Source organism: Cygnus olor, chromosome 28, assembly GCF_009769625.2.
Source record: "Cygnus olor isolate bCygOlo1 chromosome 28, bCygOlo1.pri.v2, whole genome shotgun sequence".
Taxonomy (NCBI): domain Eukaryota; kingdom Metazoa; phylum Chordata; class Aves; order Anseriformes; family Anatidae; genus Cygnus; species Cygnus olor.
Genome location: NC_049196.1, coordinates 2960863 through 2983691, shown reverse-complemented (window position 1 = coordinate 2983691; position 22829 = coordinate 2960863). Strand labels below are relative to the sequence as shown.

The 22829-nt window shown below is 64.5% G+C and overlaps 3 protein-coding genes across 3 annotated transcripts; all 3 read right to left on the bottom strand.

Annotated features, from left to right (window-relative positions):
* Window positions 1-850: 850 nt before the first annotated feature.
* On the bottom strand, window positions 851-8268 carry RUSC1 (RUN and SH3 domain containing 1). Its single transcript, XM_040538601.1, is given in 21 exon segments — window positions 851-1552; window positions 2226-2354; window positions 2826-3813; window positions 3816-3842; window positions 4159-4205; window positions 4306-4411; window positions 4546-4720; window positions 5014-5090; window positions 5543-5552; window positions 5554-5621; window positions 5624-5641; window positions 6465-6521; window positions 6524-6668; window positions 6670-6819; window positions 6822-7030; window positions 7033-7685; window positions 7687-7856; window positions 7858-7932; window positions 7934-7998; window positions 8001-8121; window positions 8200-8268. Coding segments are annotated over 21 exon segments (3528 nt in total). The 3' UTR covers window positions 851-1383.
* Window positions 8269-9092: 824 nt separating this feature from the next.
* Window positions 9093-11852, bottom strand: FDPS (farnesyl diphosphate synthase). Its single transcript, XM_040538742.1, is given in 10 exon segments — window positions 9093-9490; window positions 9780-9914; window positions 9989-10066; window positions 10215-10287; window positions 10556-10644; window positions 10878-11000; window positions 11108-11188; window positions 11270-11410; window positions 11643-11686; window positions 11689-11852. Coding segments are annotated over 10 exon segments (1059 nt in total). The 5' UTR covers window positions 11783-11852; the 3' UTR covers window positions 9093-9289.
* Window positions 11853-13017: 1165 nt separating this feature from the next.
* Window positions 13018-22534, bottom strand: HCN3 (hyperpolarization activated cyclic nucleotide gated potassium channel 3). The gene is given in 18 exon segments (XM_040538713.1): window positions 13018-15449; window positions 15452-15488; window positions 15490-15692; window positions 15695-15980; window positions 15982-16103; window positions 16106-16357; window positions 16360-16572; window positions 17062-17170; window positions 17173-17231; window positions 17815-18055; window positions 18144-18290; window positions 18713-18864; window positions 18867-18930; window positions 19381-19457; window positions 19460-19541; window positions 19699-20126; window positions 22194-22363; window positions 22365-22534. Coding segments are annotated over 18 exon segments (2832 nt in total). The 3' UTR covers window positions 13018-15429.
* Between the last annotated feature and the right edge of the window lie 295 nt (window positions 22535-22829).

Sequence of the window (22829 nt, the reverse complement as noted above, 5' to 3'; positions counted from 1 at the left end):
ACTAATGAGATCAATGATCCTCACAAATCTTCATTTAGGGTTTAAATTTCCTCTGGTTCAAAAGTTCTTTCTGGGAATAAATTTGGCAACTATCTGCATTAGTTACCCAGGAATGAAATAGTGTATTGATGAGCCCTTTTAATGTAACTTGATATTTTTTTTCCATTTCCTAGCCTGACTCTGTGGTGTCATTAAAACACCATGCTTGACCTGTACACTTTGCAGTGTCTTTTTCTTTTAAACAGAGACACCATGCCAAGGATTGTAGTGCTTTAAAAATAATAGTAATTGACAAAGTACCCGGATTACCATCCTGCTGGCTTGACCCCATTTCAAAATCCAGAGGCAGTTGTGGAATTCAATCAAACCTACTTAAGGCAATCCAAATAACATTCCAATTAAGCTGTAACATCCCTTTTCTGAGAATAAAACTTACGGAGAGCGAAATGAAAATGAGAACAGAATTAAGAAGGAAAAAAATCCACTTTATCCTCAAAGCAGGACACAGCCTAGCTCCTGAAATATGGTCTCATGTGCCACTGAAACTGCAACCGTGGCCTCTCCTATGCTTCACTTTGTGCTATTGCCTGGTGTCCTGGCACCGTTAGGCACCTCACAGGAGCCTGGTCCTGTTCTCTACGCACCTCCCTGTAAATGCCAGCCTGTCCCCAGCACGGGAGGAACCTGGATGGGCAGGGAGCAGCGAGCTGGGCACCAGCACCGTCCCTGCACACGTGGCTTTCCCCTGCAGGCACCTACCACCCAGCTCCAGCCCCAGCCCTGTGTGCAGGGAGGGGCAATGCAGCCATTTCCAGCCCCACAGCTGCAATGATCCAGTCACAGCCGAAGACACGTAAGTCACAACCTTTATTTCCAGCTCTTTCCCCGGAATACGCTTCTTCCCATGGTTACAACTATTTACAGTGTTGGAACAGCACACGGGTGGCTGGGGCTGGCCCGGGCTGCATGCCCCAGCCATGGGGCAAAGCAAGGCAGGTGGTGGACGTGGCAGTGACAGGACATGACAGCACAGAGACAGCATACAGGACTGTGAGTAATGCACGGGGACAGGGCCTTTCCTCCCTTCACACAGGCACGGGCAGCAGCTGAGACGACATGAGCGAGAGCAGGTCCCACGGGGGGCCTGCGGTGAATTGGCAGCAACTCCGTGGCAACACGCGCAGCGACGGCTCGCAGGACGCAGCCCTGGCAGAAGGTAGCATCGTGCTAGCAAGCAGCAGGGGCTGGCACCAGAGCAGGGGCCCCCTGCAGAACTGCCAGCCCCGACGGTGGTGAAGATGTGGCAGGGAGACAGTCCTTCCCGGAGGCTGGCACCTGCTTCTGCAAACTCAGCTGCTTCCTCAGGGCTCCTCCTCTTCCTCCTCACAAGATCAGGGATGTGTAGCCCACAGGAACGAGGCCAGTGCTGTTTCCATGGCAGCAGCAGATCCAGTCTTCATCCACAGTGGCGAGCAGCTGCAGGATGTCTCCTTTCTGGAAGCTCAGGTGCCCATCGGCAGCACCTGTGTGGTCACACAGCGCCCGAACTTCCCTACACAACAAATGCCATCAGGGGTTCGCCTCCCCAGCAACCCCCAGATGGCTCAGAAAGGCTCGCGTAAGACTGGGAGAGGCTTTGATGCTCAGCTGTGGTGCCAGTGACCACCAGTAGCTGATCAACAATCCCCATCACAAAAGCATCCTGCCAAGCAGCCCCTTGGAGCAGCGTCAGAATGTGAGCAGCATTTGCACTGCGGAGGAGGAAAGCTCTAGGTCAGTGCTGGGGAGCAGGGAGATGGCCAAATGCAGTGCGGGAGGGCCAGGCGCCCTTCTGCGCTCGCTTGGACAGGCTCTGGAAGCACAGAAGTGCCACCGCAGCTGGGTGAGGACCTGCCACATACTTGCTCCAACCAGGGTACTACGAACCCAGAAAGCACACGAAGAAAACGCTCAAAACTCCCCCACCAAAATGTCTGAGAAAAGCAACTGGTCGCATGTAGGCGGGTACACACGGTCGCCTGCAGCTCAGCAGAAGAGGAGGGCAATCCCCAGGGCGGGCAGTTAAGGTGCAAGTTAGCAACAGTGAGAGGTCAAATAAGCCTTTCACCAGAAAAGAGTGTGGGAGCTCTAAGCCATGCCTGGCAGCAACCGCTGCTTCTCCCCCCCCCCATAAAGTCCACCACCAGCTTTCCAACCCCAACCATCACAGCAAGTGCCCGCATCACCTGTGGGGCTGGGGCAAGTTGGGTGTGTTCCTCTCCGGCTGCTCTTGGGCATGGATCTTCTCGGCCGCCAGCCCCTTCACCATCACGGCAAGGACGTGCGCGCTGGGGGACAGCCAGCTAGAGGGTCTCCTGCCACAAAGGAGAGGGGAAAACACCGTGAGCTAGCAAGCTGCTGGGGCTGTGAACGTGTCTGGGTGGGATGAGGCTTTGCGCCATGCCCGGGACACCAAGAAAAAACTTGGCGCCATCTGAAACCTCGAGTAGGTACCATCCTGCGTTACCAGGCACAACCTGCAGCGCCATGTGCCAGGCACCAGCAGTTCTGCTCAGCAGAGCAGTTCTGGTGCTCTGGAAGCTGATTTAGCCATGGCAATACCACTGCGGCCTGACCACGAGCTCCTGCTGTAAAGGACTGCCATCATACGATGGCAGTAGCACCTGGGACGTGCACTAATCCCATGACATGGCAGAGCAGCCCTGGATTATGGGCGCTACAAAAAAAATAAATAAATAAATCAGATATCCGTGCTGCCGGGTGAGACAATCCCTTCCTGAGCACAAGCTGCTTCCCCACCCCTGCCTGCCCAAGCTGGGCCTTACCTGGACCTAGCTGAGACGGTGTTGGGACTGCACGGGGAACTCCGGTCAGAGGGGCTGCTGGCTCCAAAGAGCCGGCCCAGCCAGGTGCCCTTGTCGGGGCGAGGAGCACTGCTGGCCGGTGGGCTGGAAGGGGCTGCCTGGTTCCTATCTGCACGAGGCTCTGGAGGAGCAGCCCGGGTTTTCTCTCCAGCAGTGGGAACAGCTGGATCGGTGAGTGCGCCTGCTCCAGAGGGCGGGATGAGGTCTTCAGGGGAAGAGGTCCCAGAGGTGTCAGCACTGCTGCTGGGGTTGGGACTGGAGAGTTCAGGGATAGCTTTGGTCTGAAGGAACTGCAACTCCGTGCCTCGAGGCTCGCTTGCAGGTGTTTGGGGTCGCGCCACCTGGCCAGGGCTGGAATCCCCCGCAGCCGTCTTTGTCCACCAGACGAAGGGGAACCTTTCCTTGCTAGGAGCAGCATAAATCCTGGAGGCCTGGCTCAGCTGGGCCCACCAGCCACCAGGGCCAGCCTCTGCATCCCAAGGGCCTGCCTCGGGCCCACCGGTCTCTGGGGAGCTGTCAGTTCCCAGGAAAGCACGACTGAGCTGGTCGCCCCACCGCAGCATGTGCTGGAAGGTCTGCTGCAGGGCAGCCCCCACCTGGGGGCTGGGGACCAGGCTGCACACAGCTGCTTGGGACTGGGACCTTGGGGTTTCCTCCGCACCAGCTGCCCTCCCCAGAGCATCAGGGGGCATCTCATCTTCCAGGCTGGCCCCTGCGGTGCTGCTTTGGCCCTCCAGAGGAGGCTGCGCAATCCCCCGAGCCTGAGCAGAGTGATGGGCAGGAGCTGGGGGCGACTCCAGCTGACGGGACAAAGGTCTTACATCCACGGAGAGGTGATGGTGTTCAAAGAGCAGGTCGAGGGTGGAACGTCAGCACGAGAGGGGCTGGATGAGCAGCAGCAGTTCATCAGCGAGGTGGGGAAGAGGGCCTTGGCTCAGGGCAAAGAAGGCGTGGGAAAATATAGCACGGATATTACACCTACGAGATATGAGCAACGCTGGAGAGCTGGCAAATGCCCCTACCCCCTTACCCACAGATCCCCCCCAGGGCCAGCTGGTCCATCCTAGCAGGTCTGACAAAGAGCTTTCTGCTGAGGGCTGTATTGAAGGTGTTCCAAGTTGCCTCCCTGACTGCCCTCACCCAATGGGATGGCCATGGAAAGCAATGCCCCCGTTCACTGTGGGAATCCTGAGCAAGCGTTGTGGGAGGAAAGGGTGTGGGAATTACTACGCTGGCTTTGCACAAGTAGAAGAGGACTGGGGGAGGACGGACACTTCTGGGCACTGTATCCTACCTGGGCTATTCTGCAGGTGAGAGATCCACAGCTCCAGCTGCTTAGTACTAAGCAAAGTAAAGGAAACCAGAGTCAGAGCCCTCAGAACTCTGTTCCAGCCAGCCATTATGGCAAGGACAGCCTGGGTCAACAAGGACCAATACTCACTTCAAAAGGCCAAGGATAAAGGCATGAAACTTCTGTCTGGTGCTGTTGAGAGGGGCCAGTCCAGCCACATGCCAGCAGAGGTTTTGGAGAGAGCGGGTATTGGGCCCTGTGGAACACACAATATGCAGATAATTACTATGGACACAAGTCCTCCCAGTCAGAGCCCAGGCTGGAAAAGGACTCCAGGCACCTTGAGGTGCTGGTCCTAATGTCTCCAGGAGCACACTCCCCACAACCTACCTGTCTTCACGGAGGCTTCCACCAAGCTCCAGGGGGAATTCCTCCTCTGGCCTGTGATAACATCCTTCTGGAATGGTTTCAGCCCATCCTCCACCAAGCCATAGAGCGCGGGGCAGAGCGTGTGCAGCAGCAGGTAGCCCACATCTGGGCTGAGCCAACTGTCTCCCAGCTGCGCCTGAAGCAGGGAGGCATCAGCATTTAGGGACAAGGAGAGGAGAGGCGAGGGGAGGGGAGGGGAGGGGAGGGGAGGGGGACCCCCTCACCCTGAGCCTGCAGGGGCAGATGGTGGGATTCTTCACTCCCAGCTGGTTCTGCCTGACTGTGCCACCTCCAGAGATGGGCAATCAGGACGTGACATGCACCAGGGAGCAGGACTGAGCTCCCCAAACCCCTCCTGCCAAAGCCCGTGTGGCCTTTCCTTACTTCCAACCACCCCAGCCCCGTCAGCGCCTCAGCCCAGGCCCTCACCTTCTGCACCAGGTTCCGCGCGGTGCTGAAGTGGGCGATAATCTTATCCACGGCGGTGCTGACAGCGATCAACAGGGCTGCCGGACAACAGAAAGGAAGGAGTCAACACGGCAACGACCACCGCGGCCGCAGCAGCACCTGCTTCATCCCTTTGCAGCAGCATGGGGCTGACCAGCCCCGGCTGCGGCACGCAGCAGCTCAGCACCCCAAGGCCTGGAGGAGCCAGAGAGGGGCAGGTGGCAGGACCGGGGGCTTCAGGAGCCTCCGCAGGGCAGGGGGCTTCCGGGGGGCTGCCGTGGGGACCCTCAGCTCCTCGGGGCTGCGAAGAGCGGCGGTTTCCGAGGGAAGAGCCCCGGTGGGTGCGAGCAGGCACCCGAGGAGCCCGCGACGTGCTGGGGCCTCCCCACCCCGGTCCTGGCTCAGCAGCACCGCCTGCCGAGAGCGGGGCCCGAGCCCTGCGCCCGGGGCTGCCCGAGGAAAGCCGGAGGCCGAGCCCCGCCGCCCCTCCCGCCCCCCCGTGGCCCGTTACCTTTCTTCTGCCTCCGCCAGGGCCCCGCGGCTTCTCTCCGAGCTCCCCCCGCGGGGCTGCGCCGCGCCCGTGGCTCCGCGGCGGGCGGCGAGGGCCTGGCTGGAGGAGAGGGGAGGGCCGCCGTGAGGCGCGGCCCGATGCCGCTCCCCGCCGCCTCGCTCGGGGCAGAGCCGGCGGAGCGGGGCCCCGGGGGGGCTCCGGGCCGCGGGAGGGAGGCCCGGCCCCCGCCGGGAGGAGCCGGCCCCGGACCCGGCCCGCCCCTCCCGGTCCCACTCACCGCGCCGGGGGGCCGGGGCCGGGGCCGGCCCAGGCGGGCCGCGGTCGCTCATGGAGCCGGAGGCCGCGGCCGGGCGAAGGGCGGCGGTTGGAGCGGGGCGGGCCGGGCCCTGCCGCCCTTGGGGCCCGCCCAGGGCCTTACCCCGCGGGCTCGGGCGGGGCGAGAAACGAAGGAGAAGGGGAGAAGGGCGGCGGGGCGAGGGAAGGGCCGAGGCCGGGGGCGCCGCAAGACGCAGGGGGAGCAGCCCAGGGGGCTCCCGGCCCCCCGCGGCCCCCGTCCTCGGGGCAGCCAACGCTGCAGAAGCGATGGAGGGGGAAACCCACGCGTGCGAGGAGCCGCTGGAACCACCCGGCACCTCCCAGCAGGCCAGGCCTGCCTCGCACGCAGTGACCGGGAGGCAAAGAAATGATCTGTAGCGGCCAGCAATGAAGAGGCCAGCTCGACGCGAAGCTGCGGCGTGCACCCGCCAGCTCCAGGACCGGCAGCCCCTGGCCGCAGCTGCAGCCCTGGATCCTGCAGCTCCTCCCTGCCCCGCGCACAGGTTCTCTAAAGGGCGATCCTACGGACCCAGTCCCCCTTACCCAGCACCTGAAAGAGGGGGTGCCCTGCAGCAAGGGTGGTCGCCTCTGATGACCCAAAACTTACCCTCCTTGCAGGTCTCATCTCCTCGCTCAACCTCCCCTGGCACCAAGGGGTCTCCACAGGCCCCCCAAGCCTCCAAATCAGCGCATCTCCGTTGCAGCCAGAGCCTGGCCCCTTCTCTTCTGGCATGCAGATCTGTGGCAGCAGCTTGCCTTCCTCAGCATCCCCCAGCTGTCCCTCTGCGATGGGCTGCAGTCCGTCGAGATCTCCTCCTCTTTGTCTGGTGGCTTTCTGTAGACGCCAGCAACTGTCCGCCTGACGGCACAGGTGGCATCCAGCTCAAGCCACAACTGCCTGCAGGCATTTTGAGGAGTGCAGACGGGTGCTGAGATGCCACCGGCTCCACCGCTCGCTGTCTGGCTGGCCCTTGGGCTTGTTGGAGGCACTGCGGTACCGGAGCTCCTTGAAAGTGGTCACCTCTCTCTGCCTCGAACCGGGAGGTCTCGCCCGCCACTCCTGCTGGAGCTGGGGCTGGGGCGGCTCCTGGCCTGCGGTGCTGGAGAGGAGCTCGCTGTGGGGGGGCAGCTCGGTGTCCGGTGAGAAAATAATCAGCCAGTCACTTCGGTCACCCTGGCCTGGGCGAGCGTGGTCCCAATGGTGTTCCTCTTCCTCTTCTGGGCAAGCTCGTGGAAGGAGGTGATGTTCTTCTTGCCCCCATCTCTGCCAAGGTCACCCAAGGCAGGCTCTGGCTCAGCTGGCCTCACTGGCAGCACCGGCTGCTCTGCTCTGTGCCCGTTGAGAATCTGCAGCTGTCTCCGGGGACGGGGAGGTATGGGAGGGGGGATGCTCTTAACCCAGGTCCGGGGCTCAGGAGCACTGCTCGGACTGTGATCCTGCTGGCCTGGCGCAGCCAACGCTGGAGGTGCGGCGACTGGGTCAGGAAGGGGGTTGCAGTTGGGGTCTAGGTCAGCGCAGGTGCTTGTGGTCTCCTGTGTCACCGTGCTGAGAGAGGGTTTCATCGTACTGGAGTTGAGCGAGCTGCTGCTGCAGAGGCTGTCTGGGCTCTCTCCAGCCGGGATGTCTGCTCTCTGGAGCACTGCTGGGGTTGAGGTTGCCATCTGTTCCATCCACGTCCTGGCCTGGTCCGCCAGCAGCAGGTCCGTCCCCCACATCTTCTATGGAATGACATTGGGCTGATTTTCAGGGGATTGGGACCCCTTCTCCTGAGAACCCCCTGCGAGGTACACGGAGACCGGGGAGTCATCCAGCTGAAATCCGAACAACTACGACAGAGGAGGAGGTGGAAGCCAGATTGCAAGGGGAAGCCACATCCTCCCCAGCACGCAGGCAGGAGAAATCTTCTTGAGCTGCCTGGTTCTGGAGAGCCAGCGTCACAGGCAGCTCAGCGTGAGACTCGCAGCACTGGCATTTCAAGGAGGGATTGTGGGAATTGGCAATCCACTGGCTCACAGTTCTCCTGACAGCGCCTGCAGCATTTCTGCTCCCCCTGACTCATGGAGTCAGAGGTTCTCTTGGAGCTCCGTGGTGCCGGGAGAGATGTAGCCCAAGGAGATGTGCTGCAGGTGGATGTGATTGGGTTGCACAGCAGGCCTTTCTTCGGAGGCCAGCATGATGCTGTCTTACCGGTAGCTCTGGGGCTCTCAGAGAGCCCCACAGCTCTTCTGCTCACACCATCCAGCCCCCTGCAAACATCCAGCGTCTATTCACACAGCGGCGGCGAAAGCAGCAGCGCAAACCCGGAGAACAACGAACTGGGAAAAAGAACAAAGATGCTGACCTTGTGGAAGTCGCCGGGCAGGGCAGGCTGCAGGGACCAGCCTGAGGGCTCACAGGGACAGAAACGCATCCAGCAAGGGGGGGGCTCCCCACAGCCCCCCTCCGGGCTCAGGCCTTGTGGCTGGGCAGGGGGCTGCAGCCGCTCGCGGCTCCCCGGGGCAGGCGCTCGAAGCGCAGGCTGAGGAAGCGTGGGCAGGTCCAGGCGCCTGCAGTAGCAGGGCTGGATTCCCTCTGCCAGCTCTTGGCAGCCAGGGAGCGTCCTCAGAGATGCTGTCAAGGAGGGAAAACGCCTTGAAATGTCAGACAGCGAGCTCCTGGCCTCTGGCCCAAAGGAACGCGGCCCCCGGCGGTGCCCCGAGGCCAGCGCATCAATGGCCAAAGAAGCCCAAAACGGCTTGGGGGGTGGGGGGGTGGGGCACTCGGCCCTGGCCTGGCCTCAGGAGGAGGCTGCAGCTGGACACCGCTGCAGCCACTGCGGAGCCCGGAGCTCCCGGGCGCTGCCGAGCTCCGGCCCCGCGCGTTTGGCCCCAGCCCAAAGCCCCGCACCGGGGGCAGCCCCGGCTCACCCCGGCCGGCCCCGGGCTCACCGCAGAGCCCCGCGGCCGGAGGGTCGGGGCCCAGCCCAGAGGGTGCGGGGGGTGGGAATCCCGAGAGCCCGACCCGGAGCTCGGAGCCTCCCCCCGCCCCTCCGCCGACCCCCGGCCCCGCTCCCCCTTTCCCCCGCTCACCCCTCGGCGCTGCGGCGGCTCCGGGCGCTGACTGCGGCGGCGGCGGGGGGCGGCGGGGGGAGGAGCCGCGGCCCCGGCCCCGCCCCGGTGAGCGCAGCCCCAGGAGTGGGGGGGGGGGGGGGGCCGGCCTGCCCCCAGCGCCAGCGAACACAAGAGGCAGCAGAACGGCAATAAATTACGTTTATTGGGAGCAGGCCTGGCGGCCCGAGCACCGGGAGGGGGCTGCTACACACCGCGCCACCCCCCACCCCAAGGCAGCAGGGCGGTGGCGGGGGGCACTGGCACGCACCCAGCACCGGGGCTTCCAGCCCACCCCTGGCAGCAGAGACCGAGCAGTTCGCCGACAGGCCCGCCAGCCCCCCATCACTTCTGTCGTTTGTAAATCTTCTGAGCTAGGCCAAGGAAAATCTCCTTAGGGAGCCGGTTTGCGTGCTTGTTGATCAGTTCTTGCAGGCGCTGATAGCTCTTCTCCTCGTACTCCTGGAAAGCAGCCTTCAGGCCTAGAGTCTCGTAGAGCTCCTTCACCTTAGCCACCTTCTCTGGCTCCTTACGGCCGTAGTTCTCCTGAGAAGGCACCAGAATGAGTAAGTCTGGGGTTTAGCTTATGCCTACGACAATAGCTGCTCCTTCAAAACGTGGCAAGAGTCACCTCTTCTGCTCCCTTTGTGTCTTACAGTGCTCAGAACAACTGAGCCTCCTCCCACCCAGGTACCATCACTGCTGCAATGCGTAGCGCAGCTTTCCAGGTAAACCTTACAGCTCTACACCTCCTCTACACTGTGCCCTTAGGCAGGGAGTCCGTGTTACCTCTCCCACCATGTCCAGAGCAGTTCTGCAAGCCTGCGGGCATTACCTCCAGGATCTTCCTCTGATCTGGTGTGACCCGACGCAGGCACTCCACCACCAGCCAGCTGCACTTATTGTCCTGGATATCGGTGCCAACCTTCCCTGTTAGTGCCGGGTCACCAAAGCAGTCCAGGTAATCATCCTGTACAAAGACAGAAACATGAGCACCACAACCACCGTCTTACAAGTCCTGAGGGACTGGGAGGCACCTTGTACCTGGATCTGAAAGAATTCACCCATCTCCAGCAAGATTGCTTTGGCGTTGTCGTGTTCCTCCTTACTGTCAATACCAGTCTAATAGGAAGAAGGAATTAAAAAAAGAAAGAAAGCCTTCCAGTATTTGTTTTTACACCTTCATCTCCCAGACCACCTGCTCTCTTAGACAGCCTTATGCTGTTTAGGCACCACCTTTCACCCCTTAACTCCTTTCCACAGAACTCACCATGTACATGGCAGCAGCCACTGGCAGGTAGAAGGAATAAAACGCAGTCTTATACTTAACGATTGCCTTATACCTGTGGGAGGGGAACCACATTTAGTGAGAAATCCCAGGCCTTCTCCTCCCACTGGTGCCCAGCAAATCAAAGACAGCAGGAAAAGAGCAGCATCCCTCTAAACCACCTCCAAGTTCTGACAGCAAACACAGATTTGGTCTGGACTTTGGTCTGACAGGCGACAGCAGAATTTTAGCAAGCTGGTTGTCTCCTTCACAGTCCAGAAGGGCCAGCAGCAGAGCCACCCAGCCAGCATTGGGCTGGCATCTGTCCCCTCCAATTTCTTCACCTTTGCTCACTGAAACGATTCAAATCCACCTGGGTGACAGGAGCAGTGATGAGGTCCAGCATCTGCCCCAGCTCGGTTTGGTAGCCAGTCTGAAGAGGAAACATTTAAGGATTTATTCACGCGGTCCCCAGGAAAGTCCCAACAGTACAGTAAAAACCCTGAAGTTCAGCCCCATTTTAGCTCCTTGCCGAGGCTGAGGAAGGGTGCATTTTTGGTGGGATGCCCAAGGACTTAGGGAGCAGACTAAGATCCACACGCTGTCAAATAGGACTGGGACTAGTCCTGATAGGTCCATGGAAGGAGACATGGGGGGCAGCCTCACCTGCAGGAAGAGCTCCAGCAGGTGCAGGTAGTACGGGCGCTCCCCGCAGTACTTCTTCAGCATCCTGTAGACGGATGACTCGAGGAGGAAGGCATCATTGATCGCGTCCAACCCAATTCCCTCCTGCATCAGGAGGACAAGAAGAGGCTGGGTTGCAGCACACCCAACCTCGCGGCACCCCCGGCCCCCCCAAGCAGGCAGCAGCGTCCCAGCACCGTGGCCGCTCTCACCTTCTTGTACCAGCAAAGCTGCCCCCGGCGCGTCAGGGACTGGTCCATGATGTCATCGGCCACCAGGAAAAAGGCTTGGAACTGCAAAAGGCTGGGTTAGGGGGCAGCTGGGGGACGGGGGCCCTCAGAGGCGGGGGACGCGGCCCCGTGCCCCGCTCTCACCAGCTCGATGCACCAGCCGACGGCCAGGGCGCACCGGAGGCTCTCGGGGTCCTGCTGCTGGGGGCCCGCCAGCTCCCGGAAGGCTGCGAGCACCGTCAGCCCCCGGTTGTACTTCCCGCCCGGCGCGTTGTACTCCAGCACCTGCGGGAGAGGCGAGCGGGCAGCCCCCAGCCTCACCGGGACCCCCCCGAGACCCTACCGGGACCCCCCCAGGACCCCCCCCAGGCCTTACCAGGACCCCCCCAGAATCCCCCCCGGGCCCCACCGGGACCCCCTCCAGGCCTCACCGGGACCCCCCCAGGACCCCCCCCGGGCCTCATCGGGACCCCCTCCGGGCCTTACCGGGACCCCCCCAGGACCCCCCCGCCCTCACCTCCTTCAGCCGGGCCACGGCGTCGCCCACCTCGGGGTGCCCAGCCCGTCCCCGGTGAGGTCGCGGACCACCTGCGGGAAGAAGCCCACGAACTCCTCCCGCTCGGCGCCCGCCGCCCGCCGCGCCCCGTCCCCGCTCATCGCGCCCTGCCCGCACCGGACCTCTCGGCTCCGCTCCTCCGCGCGGCCCCGCAACCTCCGAGGGCGACTCCGCCCCGGCGCCGGGCGCGGGGCTCTCCGGGGCGCGTAGTTCGGAGCCGGGGGAGCCCCGAGCCGCACGGCGGAGCGGACTACAACTCCCGGCGTGCCCCGCGAGGAGGGGAGGAGCCAGCGGGCGGCCGCGCCTGGCGCCTGCATTCATTGGCCCGCTCCATCGCATGAAGATGGGACCAAGGAGGCTCAGCCAATAGGAGAGCGGGGGAGGCGGGACCGAGCCGTGCGATTGGTGAAGGGAGGGAATGGAGCGAGGGCGCGGCTGCAGCGCGGGGGCGGGGGCGGGGGCGGGGCGGGGGCGGGGGCGGGGGCGGGGGCCCGGGACGCACGAGCCGGGACCGTATTTGCCAGGGCGCCGTCGGCACAGCCTGGCCCCTTCAGGGGGCCGGGGCCGGGGGAACCGGCGGCTTCCACGCGCCCCTGCCCCGCCTCGCCCCGGTGTAACCGGGAATAACGGGGTGAGGGAGGGGCCGCCGATGGGCCCGGGGCTCCTCGGGCGTCAGCGCCTCATCCGTGCTGGGGGGCTGCCCCGGTGCTGCAGCCCGCGGCTGGGCACGGCGCGGGGGGGTGCCCGTGGCGCCCGTGCTCGGCGCCCGGTGCTGGCGGTGCCGGCGCAGGGGCGGAGGCACCGGGCACAGGCCCGAGCCGAGCCCCGCGCAGGGTGTGCTGGCACCGCGGAACGGGGGCTGAGCACCGGAACCCTCCCCCCCCCCCGGGCCGCTACGGCGCAGGCCCCCCCAGCCCACCCCGTGCTGCGTGACCTTCATTTAATCTGTTTAATGCCCGCAGTCTGCTCCGCGATCAGGGTCAAGCCTCCCCCCCCCCCCCCCCCCGGGTTAATAAACGGAAGGGAAATGCAAGGGGAAAATAACCAAAGATTAAACATTAATCCCCCGGGGCCCAAATGCCTGGTGGGGTGAGGGGAAGGGGGGGATCCGCGGCCGTTCTGCTCCTCCTGTGGTGCCCGAGGTTGTGGGGCCGGGAGGAGGCACCCCAAGATGCTCCTCGGGGTTCCCCATCTGCTCCTGGCTGTCAGGGGAAGGCAATTAAATCCTGCTGTTAACGAGGAGCGGGGCTGCCCCTCTGTGGTACCCCACCGCTGCCCCATCCCATCCTCGCGGGCAAGGCACTGGCTGCACTGAAGGAGGCTCCCCCAGACCAGCTCAGAATCTCTCTTTATTATTTAAATCCATTATGTACAACGACCAAAAAATAAATAATAATTAAAAAAAAAAAAAAAAAAAAAACGCCTTTAAATTCTCTGCAATATGAAAACTACAAGCTCTGTACATCGACTGCCGTGAGTGCAAGAGTGAAGGAGCATGGTCTTTGGTGACGAGACTCGCGCCCACCCACGCCACAGAGACGCGCGCGTGGCCAGCGGCCCCGGCCCTGGCCCCCCCCAGCCGCCCCCCTCTCGCCTCCCCTCGGGCCGGGATGCCGGGGTCCTGCCAGCCGGGGCACGAGCTGCCACAGCTCGCAGCAGGCGCTGGTCGCCACGGTGGAGCCGGCCGCAGCGGTGACCGGAGCGCGGGGTGGCTCCGGCTCCTGGCGCGGGTCTGCGGCCGTGGGGAGGGGTCACCGGCAGCACGGCTGGCGGAAATGGTGCCGCACCCGGTGCCACCCAGCCTGGCCCACGCGCTCTGTGAGGAACACCTATGATGACCACTAAAACACCTACATCACGGGGCGGAAACACGGCCTGGGGGATGTCTGACTGCGCGGCCCCGCCGCAGACCCCTTCCCGAGGGGCCGCCGGGGAGACACCGACCATGGGGATGGAGCGGGACGCGGGGGCTGGATGGGGAAGGGGAGTTCAAGTCCACAAAAAAAAAGGCAGTGCTGGACATCCCCTCCGACAGACACGCTAATGGATTCCCACCGGGCTGCTGCGCCCTGAGGGCTTGGCTCCCGGAGCAGCCAAGTGGTTCAGACTGGTCCCAATATCCCAAAACACGAGGGGGGAGAACTGAAGAACTCACTTCAAGAAGTACGGCATGAAACAAAACCCTCGCCCGCTGCGCCAGGCGGCTGGGGCCGGGCGTGCCCGGGCCACCGGGTCCCCGGGCCCGCTCAGCAGGCAGCCAAGCCCCAGAGCGCGACTCAAGCCATGGTTCCTGACTCTAGTAGTGGAAAGCAGCTCGCGCAGCGCAGCGGGGTCGGGAGGGAACATACTCTAACCCAGGACTGGTAACGCGGGTTGAGCCCAAAAGCAACACTGTAAGCAGAGCTCAGCTGCTCGGAGAGCACACGACTCGAACACACACGGATGACTACTGGCTCCGGAGGGGCAGTCGGGCTTGGCTGCAGAGCCCCCAAGCCTATGCCCTTCTGTGCGGGAAGGGCGAGGGGAGGCAGCCCACAGCCCCACACGCCACCCAGGCGCTGCCGGGGTTGGTGTCTCCTCAAGACCCGCATTCTTGCTCGCTGCGGCAATGATGATCAGCCTCTCCAGGCGGTCCATAAAGGGGACCGCAGCACAGGGCACGGGGGGAGCAAAGCCCGGAGCACGCATCCCCCATGGAGCTGCGGGCAGCTGGATTCCCCCGCGTGCTTCCGCATGGGAGCAATGGCCAAGGGCCTGGGCTTGGTGCCCAGGTAGGGGGGCAGAGCCCCGCCAGGCACATCCCAGCCCCGGTGAGCTGCCAGCGGAGCTTCGGCAGGCCACGCGCTCCGCAGAGGCCTTGCAGCAGCTCAGAGGTGAGGCCTGCCAAAGCCAGGCAGAGGCCCACCCCGGGGGAGATGCTGTGAGGCAGAGCTGTCTGGCCCTGGCTTGGCACTTGGGCACACCAGGGCGGTCAGCCCTCGGCTGGCACAGGCTCCAGCACCACCAAGCGCCCGTGACACCGAGCCTCCTGAGCGTGGCTGCTGGCAACCTCTGGGGGAGCAGGGACCTGGCCCCCGCCCGGCACCAGGTACCTGCGCTCTCGCCTTGCCCGGTGAGACCCATTTGGCCGGGCTCCAGCCCCCTCTGCCATCCAGCACCAGCAGGGCTGCTGGCTCTCTCCACTCTCCCAAAAAAGCCAAAGCGCTGGCATCTGCAGGGCTGGAGGTGGCGATGCTGCAGGTGCTGTTGTGGGGAGGACGAGCCCAGCAGAGCCTGCCAGCATCGCCCCAGCCCCGAGGAGAGGCTGCAGGGTGCGAGGGCAGAGCAGAGAGGGGGCCCAGCCCGAAGGAGTAGCTGTGGGGAGCTGGCTCCCCGGGAGGCCTGGATTTGGGGCGATGGGCTCCAGCTTGCCTGCTGCCCTCCAGGAGGAGGGTAGGTGGCAGGATGGAAACGGTGATGGAGAGGGTGGGGAGAGCAAGGGCATGGTCCTGCTCTCCGGACACTCGGGAGAGCCCCCTCCTCATCCTGCCAGGCCAGCTCCCGGGGCTGCTCCAAGCCCCACCCCTGCTGCGTCCCCAGCAACCAGCACGGCGGTGCGCGTCCCGTGCCCTGCCCTCTCACCTCGCTTCCCTCGGACACAGCCAGGCCTCCACAAGGTGCTCTGCTCTCCTGCTGCCTCCGCTCTCTCCGCGGGTGCCACCTGGGTGCCCGTCTCTCTCTTACCCGTGCACGGGTGCCGACGCGGGGCTCACATGTTGGATGGGAGCTGGGCTTCCCCGTTTCCACCTCAGGGCTGAAGGCCACGGAAGCCCTTGCGGGAGGGAGCTGCTGCCTGCCTGGGTGCAGAGACTGGGGACTGCGGGGTGGACGCTCCTGCCACGGAGCGGCTCGCTTGAGCCAGCGATCCTGAAGGCATCTGCTGCGGGTGTGCTGGCTGGCCTGCGGTCCCCGGACATGGCTTGGCGAGGAGTCCGGCTACCGAGGGAGAGGATCTGCGGGCCAGGTTCCCACGGATTTCCTCCCCCGCTGCAAGGAGCTCCCGTCTGCTTGCTGAGCAACCTTGTTGGGCAAGGAGGGCTGGGAGGCCGAGAGGAGACGGACATCCTGGGTGAGCCGCCCCACGGGCAGGCCCTGGATGCTCCTGTGCTTCACCAGCTGCTGTGGCTGCATCAGAAGTGAGATGTGGGAGCCGGTGGCCCGGGACAGGCTGTAGTGGAGAGTTCTCCCCGCCGGCAGCGCCTGCTCCGAGCTGGGGGACGGAGCCCCCGCCGCCTGCTGCAGCAGAGAAGTGGAAACTGAGTGTGCCCCGGGACTTGGAGAGCTGGGGCTGGGATCCTGCCGGGGGCTGCTTGGCCGCTGTCGGCAGCTCTCCCTTCTGCGCCGCGCGCGGCAAGGGCTGCCCCCCGTGGCTTGGTCGCTGGCCCCGCTTTCCAGGGGTGCCTGGGACTGGACCATCGGGGAGGAAGGCGAACCGGCGGCCGGTTGTCTGCAGGTGGGACTGCGCCCCGACGGGGAGCTGACAGAGGAGGGCCGGGAGCCCCCCAGGCTGGGCTGGGACCTGCGCACCTGCTTCGTCAGCAGGGTGGCCTCAGGTGACAGCGGGCTGGAGATGGAGGAGGGCGGCAGGAAGATGTGGGCCTGCAGGCTGTGTTGGTGAGTCAAGGCAATGGCCACGTGGTGGTGGCAGCGGCTGTCTGCAGGGGCGCGTGCACCAGCGGCTCCCAGATCACCGGCTTGCCGCTCAGCTCCCGGCCCATCGTCATCTGCTGCAGCTCCTGGATGTTGTGGGCCACATCCTGGTCGTGCTTCACAATCTGCTGGATCATCTCGTTGTTCATGGGCCCCGAGCTGTGCTCAGCTCGCTTGCGGAGCAAGATGGAGTTCTTCTTCCCTGCGTGAGAGGTAGCGGTGTCACCCACCCTAGGAGCTCTCAGGGACACCGTGCAGGGCAGGGTGACGGTGGGGAAGGGACAATAAAACCTCACTGCTTTACCAAATGGAGGCAAGGCTTTGGGGAGGGTCCTGGCTTCGGCACAGAGGGAGAAGTAGGGGCAAAACAGAGCCCAAAGGATGATTCCAAAGGCTCCGGGCTGGGGGCTGGAGTCTGTGGTCCCACTTGTACTCAGCAGGCAAGGGGGGATGAGGACGAGCAGCTGGCCAATGCCAGACAGTGCAAATACGTGTAGGGAGGGTGACAGCCCCACCCTGGGAAGCTCATCAGCATTGCCCAGATCCTGTCTGGGAGGAAAGAGGGGCCCTGGTGGCAGGCTGCATCCCTGTGCTCCCCCTCCTCACCGCTGGGGACCCGTGAGGCTGGGGTGCCGGGACCCTGGGAGCAGACACAGAGGTGGCTGCGCGGGGCACAGGGGCCGCTCCTCACCGATGCGGTCCAGCCGGTCCATGGCCACCGTCTCGAAGGCCCTGCGCATCAATGGGGTACTCCCTCCAAGCACCTCATTGAAATTATCCACCGAGAGGGAGTAGAGGCGCGGCAGTAAGTGTCAGCTCGCACAGCTGGCCGTCCGCCTGCCCGTGTCAGCAGGCAGATTTCTGCAGGGAGAGAGATTCGGGTGGCGGGTGATGCAGCCATCCGTCCCCTCCCCAGCAACCTCCCAGAGCGGGGACAGGACTGCCTAGCGCTCCCACAGGAAACAGCACGGCTCAGGAGAAGGAGCGAAGCCAGGAGCCTGGACAGCCACAGCCGTGCCCTGGGCCATGCACAACCTGTTCCTCCCTCCCGGGCCACGGAGACATCCCTCGATGCAGCTCCTGCAGTCAACCGACCCAGTTCTCTCCCAGAACTGTGCTTGCCAGCCCATAAACTTGGCCCAGGTGCTCTGCTCTGAACACCTCTGCTTCTATGGCCAGAGGCTGGCTGGGTGGATGCCCTCTGTGGCCAAGACAGCCAGAATTCAGGGCTCTCTGACTGCTGGTTCCCCTGATTCCCCCTGTGGGACAAGACACCCTGCAAGAACCAGGGAGGTGGACTTCTGAGCCCCAGAAACCCCGGAGTGAGGTGGATGCCCAGCCTTTGGCGCTGGTGCTGAGGGGATGGACAGAGGGTGCAAGCATCACGGATCCCCCAGCAGCTCTCACTTCCCTCTGCTCTCCAAGTCCCTCAGCACAGCCTCACCCCCAAAGTAGGAGCCATCAGACAGCTTTGTCTCCTTGTTGCCCTTGGTGAGGATGCTGACCACCCCGTGCTGGATGAAGTACATCTTTTTGCCCACAGTGCCCTCGCGGATGATGAAGTCTCCAGGCTGGAAGACCTCGAAGCGCAGCTTGGTTAGCATGGCTGTCACGAAGTTGGGGTCCGCGTTGGCAAACAGGGGCATGTTGGCCACCAGGTTGCGGCAGTTGAAGTTGATGATCTCCTGTGGGGTGAGGAGCAGGTCGGCGCTGACCCCAGCGAGCACTGCCCTCCTTCCCCCACGCCGCCAGCACTGGGGTGCCTGCCCATACCTCCTTAAGTGGCTCGCTGAGCTCCCCCAGGATGTTCTCCTCATCAAACATCTTGCCCTGGTAGCGGTGCTCGTAATACTCGTGGATGCGCTGGCGCGTGTCCCCAGGCAGCTTGTGGAACGACATGTACTGCTCCACTTGCTTGTACTGCGGGGACAGGAGAGAGCCACACTGGGCTGCGCTGAAACGAGCTGCGCCGTGCCAGGGCTGGCAGCACTGCCGGCTCACGCCTTCCCTCCCCTCGGCGGTGAGGAGCAGGCGCTGCGGAGCTGGGATCCGGCCACACGGGACCCCCGTGCGCTCAGGGCGGAGAGGGTCCCACGGCAGAGGCCGGGATGCGGGCCTCACTGTGCTAGGGTGAACCCCGGCACGATGAGTGGGGTGTCCCTATCCAAACGGGGAGCCTGCCCCCCTGACACCCCCACCTCCTGAGCGGGCAGCAAGGGCAGAGAGCAGGGCAGGAGGCCGCAGGGCAGGGAGCCCACACCGAGCAGGTTTTGGAGCTCGACCCACTTGTGCCGGGATGACTTCCCCCAGGATCCAGGCACTCTCTCCAGCACCCTGCTGACCTTCTCCTGGTACTGGCGCCGGGATGAGTCCAGCGACTGGATGAGCGCGGTGGCGTGGCCGATGAACATGGCGTAGCAGGTGGCTCCCACGATCATGCTCAGCATCGTGAGCCAGACGTCGGTCATACCCTCGGGCGCCTGCTGGCCATAGCAATGCACAGCATGTGGCTCATGGCCTTGAACAGGGCGTGCGAGTACTGCTTCCCCCAGGAGTCGTTCTGCAGAAGAGGGAACAGCAGCGCTGGGGGGCTCTGTCGGAAGGAGCCGCTGGGCCGAACCGTCCAGTTCCCCCTCCCCGCAGCCAGGGAAAAGGTATTTGATGTGGCCACGACCGAAGGGCAGAGCTCTGCCCGGGGAAGAGGATCAGGGACCGTGACTGCCTCTGGAGGAGCAGACAGGAGCCCCGGTGCCCCGTTCCCTCCTGGCAGGGCACAGGGGATTCCCCCGGCTGGTCCAACTCCAGCAGCAGCCAAGGTGGGCTGAGACAGGAAGAGGATGCAGAGATTCCCCCCCCCACCATCTCACTGCGCTCCACAGCACACAGATCCGCCGGGCAGCTCTGGGGGCTGAGTGTGCCCAGGCGTTTGAGCGTTTGAGACAGTGCAACCACCTCCTCTCCTCCCCCTGGTGGATGCAGCACCAGTATCGCCCCTGCCCGGGGCACTCACCACCATGCGGTTGATGGAGACCCAGCAGTCCTCAGGGAAGTCTTGCAACATTGGCACCAGGAACTGGAGGCACCCATCCAGTGACACAGCAGCAGCATCATGCCGATGAGGTTGAAGATCCTCACCACAGCACTCGCCAGGTCGTAAGTCATATGGAAGATCTGGGGAAGGGGCAGGAGCGCAGCTACAGAGAAACTGTCTCCTTCCCCAGTACGGTCGCTTGAACTCCCTCCTCCAGCCAGCCGGACCCCACAGCCAGAGATCCCTGACCTGCCCCGAGACCCTGCCCCGGGCCTGGGACCTCCGAGGGACCCTCACCTCCTCCCACTGGTGGATGTAGCGGATGAGGCGTGAGAGGCGCAGCAGGCGCAGCAGGCTGAGGATCTTGGTGAAGCGGACAATGCGCAAGGCCCGCGCTGTCTTGTAGACGTCCGAATCCACCTGGGTCTCGAGGTCGACAATGAGGAAGATGTAGTCAACCGGGATGGAGGAGATGAAGTCAACCAGGAACCAGCTCTTCAGGTACTTCATTTTGATGGTGTGAGGGTCGAGGATGATCTCTGTGTTGTCCTCCACCACGATGCCTGTCCGGAAGTTCAGGACCAGGTCAGCCAGGAAGAAGGTGTCTGAAAGTACGTTGAAAACGATCCAGGGAGGGGTGTTCTCGTCCTTAAAGAAGGTGATGCCCACAGGCAGGATGATCAAATTCCCCACCATCAGGAGCAGCATGATGAGGTCCCAGTAAACCTGCGGGAAGGGAGCGGGCAGGGAGCAGGAGGAGAGGTAGGACAGCCAGTTAGAAGAGAAACCCAGGACCAAAGCCAGAGTCCAACATGCCGCAGAGAGGAGAGCGCAGGGAGGACACGGGCTTTGCTCCCCAGAGCTCCCCGTCGTCCGCCAGCTCCCAACCACGGCCCAGGCTGGCTTAGAAGGATTTGGGATAAGCCTTGCTGCTTACACAAACCCAGTGCTGAGCTCCCAGGGCATCCGAGGGACTCGGGGCCAGGGAGGCACTTGGGACGGTAGCGTGGGGCAGCCGGGCAGGAGCGAAGCAAGGCCAGACAAGTGCCATCCCCATGGAGAAGGTGGAAGGACTGTGTCTGACCCCAAAAGGGTGCTTGAGAGCGGAGGGCAGGAGCTACACAGTGCCAGGCCTGCAGGAGCACCTCATCTGCCTCCTTTCTCTGAGAGAGGACAAGCTCAGAGGCGTCAGAAGAAAAACCATGAGGTCCCCAGCATCGGTTGATTAGAGTTTGACCGTGCCCTGAAATTCAGCATCCCCAGCCACACGTAAATGCTGCGTTTGCCTCCTTCATGCAAACGCACGTAATGCTCGGGGGGCTTCCCAGCTCCACGCCCAAAGTTTTTATGGGATCTGGGAAAGAACGCCCCGCTCCCGCTTTCGGGTGCCCCGCTCAGTCCCAGGTGAGGCTGGTGCTCTCTGCCCCCGGGGGCGAGGACCCCTCGCCCGTGTTAACGCTGTCTCAGCCACGGCCAGGGCTTGCTTGTGTCGGTGAGGAGGCACCGGCCAGGCAGAACGGAGCTGACGCAGCCGCACAAACGCCTCCCCCGCCCCAGCTCTGCGCCCTGAACGGGAAACAGCCTGCCCCCCCCCCCAGCTGCCGGGCGCGCTCGATTCAGATTTAGGCTTAAGCTCTTTAGGGCAGGCCCCGTCCTTTACTCCATGTCACGCCGAACACACGGGGCCCTGATCTCCGTGGCCTTTGAGTGTCCCCCTAATGTGATAAACACCAGCGTAATCCAGCCGGCTCGCTGCGCGTCACCTTCACAGCGGGGTGAAGCTCCTGCGGAGCTCGGGGGCAGCTTCCCCCAAAAAAAAGGTCCGTAAGGGCTTTGCGCCCCTCGGGGTCACGCTGGGGAGGCGCAGGGCGGTCTGCGTGGGGCTGAGCAGGCCCTGGAGGCTGCGGAGCTGCCCACAGGTGCCGGGGAGCCGCGCCGGGTGCCAGCCCCGCTCCGGAGCTCCTCGCCAGGCTGGGGACGTCGGCCGTGTCACGGCTCGCCGTGGGAGATGACTGCCTCGCAGCTTCATCCCCCGTAGCGAAAGCCCACCCTATATGACTCAACATCCCCGTGACACCCAGTTCCTCCCACATCAGCCGGCCCTGCGCTCTTCCCGGCGATCCCGGTGACACGGTGAGCCAGGCCCGGAGCCTCGCAGCGCCCTGCCCTCTCCTCCTCCTCCGGCAGCTCGGGGCTGCGGGGGCCGGGGCCGGTGCTCGGGCAGGCTCCGCGGGCACCGTGTGGGGTCGGCGCGAGTCCTGCGCCCGTTTGGAAATTCAAAGCGGTGTCGAGGGGGGAAAGCTTTGCTTGGGGGCAAAACCGGGCGGCCCCTTCCTCCTCCTTGGCATGCCCGGAGCTGGGGGCTGCCGGGGAACTCCTTGCCCGGCGGGGAGCCCCGGGGGACCGGGGGGATACCGGAGACCGGGAAGGGGCTGAACCGGAGGAAACTTGGCTGAGTTACTGCGGGGCCGGCTTCGGACGCGCCCAGGGTGGGGAAGGGGCCGGGGGGGGCTCGCGGTGCGGGCAGCGGGGTCGGAGCCTCGGCGGTCCCGGTTGCTCGAGGCCGCCGCCGCCCTCCGGGGCCCCCGCGAGGGGCCGGGGGAGCGCCGCGGGCGCCCCTCACTTGTTGCCCCGCCGGGCGCTGCCGGTGCGGCGGGGCCGGGGGGGAGCCGCGCTCAGCACCAGGGACAGCGGCGGAGGGGCCGGGCACCGGGCACCGAGCACCGGGCACCGGGCACCGGGGCCAGGCCCGTCCGGGGGTTGGGGGGGGGGGGGAGCGGGGCCCGGGTCCCACCTGAAGTCGCTGTAGGGGTGGATGATCCAGGCGCCGGCCGACTTCACCCGCTGCCGCTCGATCTCCACGGCCCGGTGGCTGCCGAACATGCGCAGCGAGAACTTGTTCACGGCGGGCTGCAGCATGGCCCCGAGCTGCCGCCGCACGAACGTGCCCCCCGCCGCCGCCGCCCGCCGCCGCCGCCTCGCCCTCCGCCACGATCTGCTCCGCCGCCGCCGCCGGCGAGGCCGGGGCCGCGCCCGCCGCCCCCCGAGCGGCCGCCCCCGCCGCCGCCGCCTCCCCGTCCGGCACCGGCGGCTTCTCCCGGGGCTCGGGGCTCCGGCCCGGCGCCGCGTCCATGCCGCCGCCGCCTCCGCCGCGCCTCACGTTTCCTTCAAACGCCCTTGCCCGGGCGCCCTGCCCGCCGCCCCGCCGCACATGCCCGGCCCCGGGCGGCCGCTCGCTCGCCGCCCCCGGCCTCTCGCTCACCGGCGCCCGCGGCCCCGCCGGCGCCCGCCTGTTGCGCACGCCCTGGCGCGGGCCCCGCGGCCGGGCCCCGCCGCCAGCGGGGAGGCGCCGGCGGCGGCGGAGCGGCGCCGAGCACCGAGGCCCGGGCGGCGGCACCGGAGCGGCGGCGGCGGCGCGGGACCCCGCG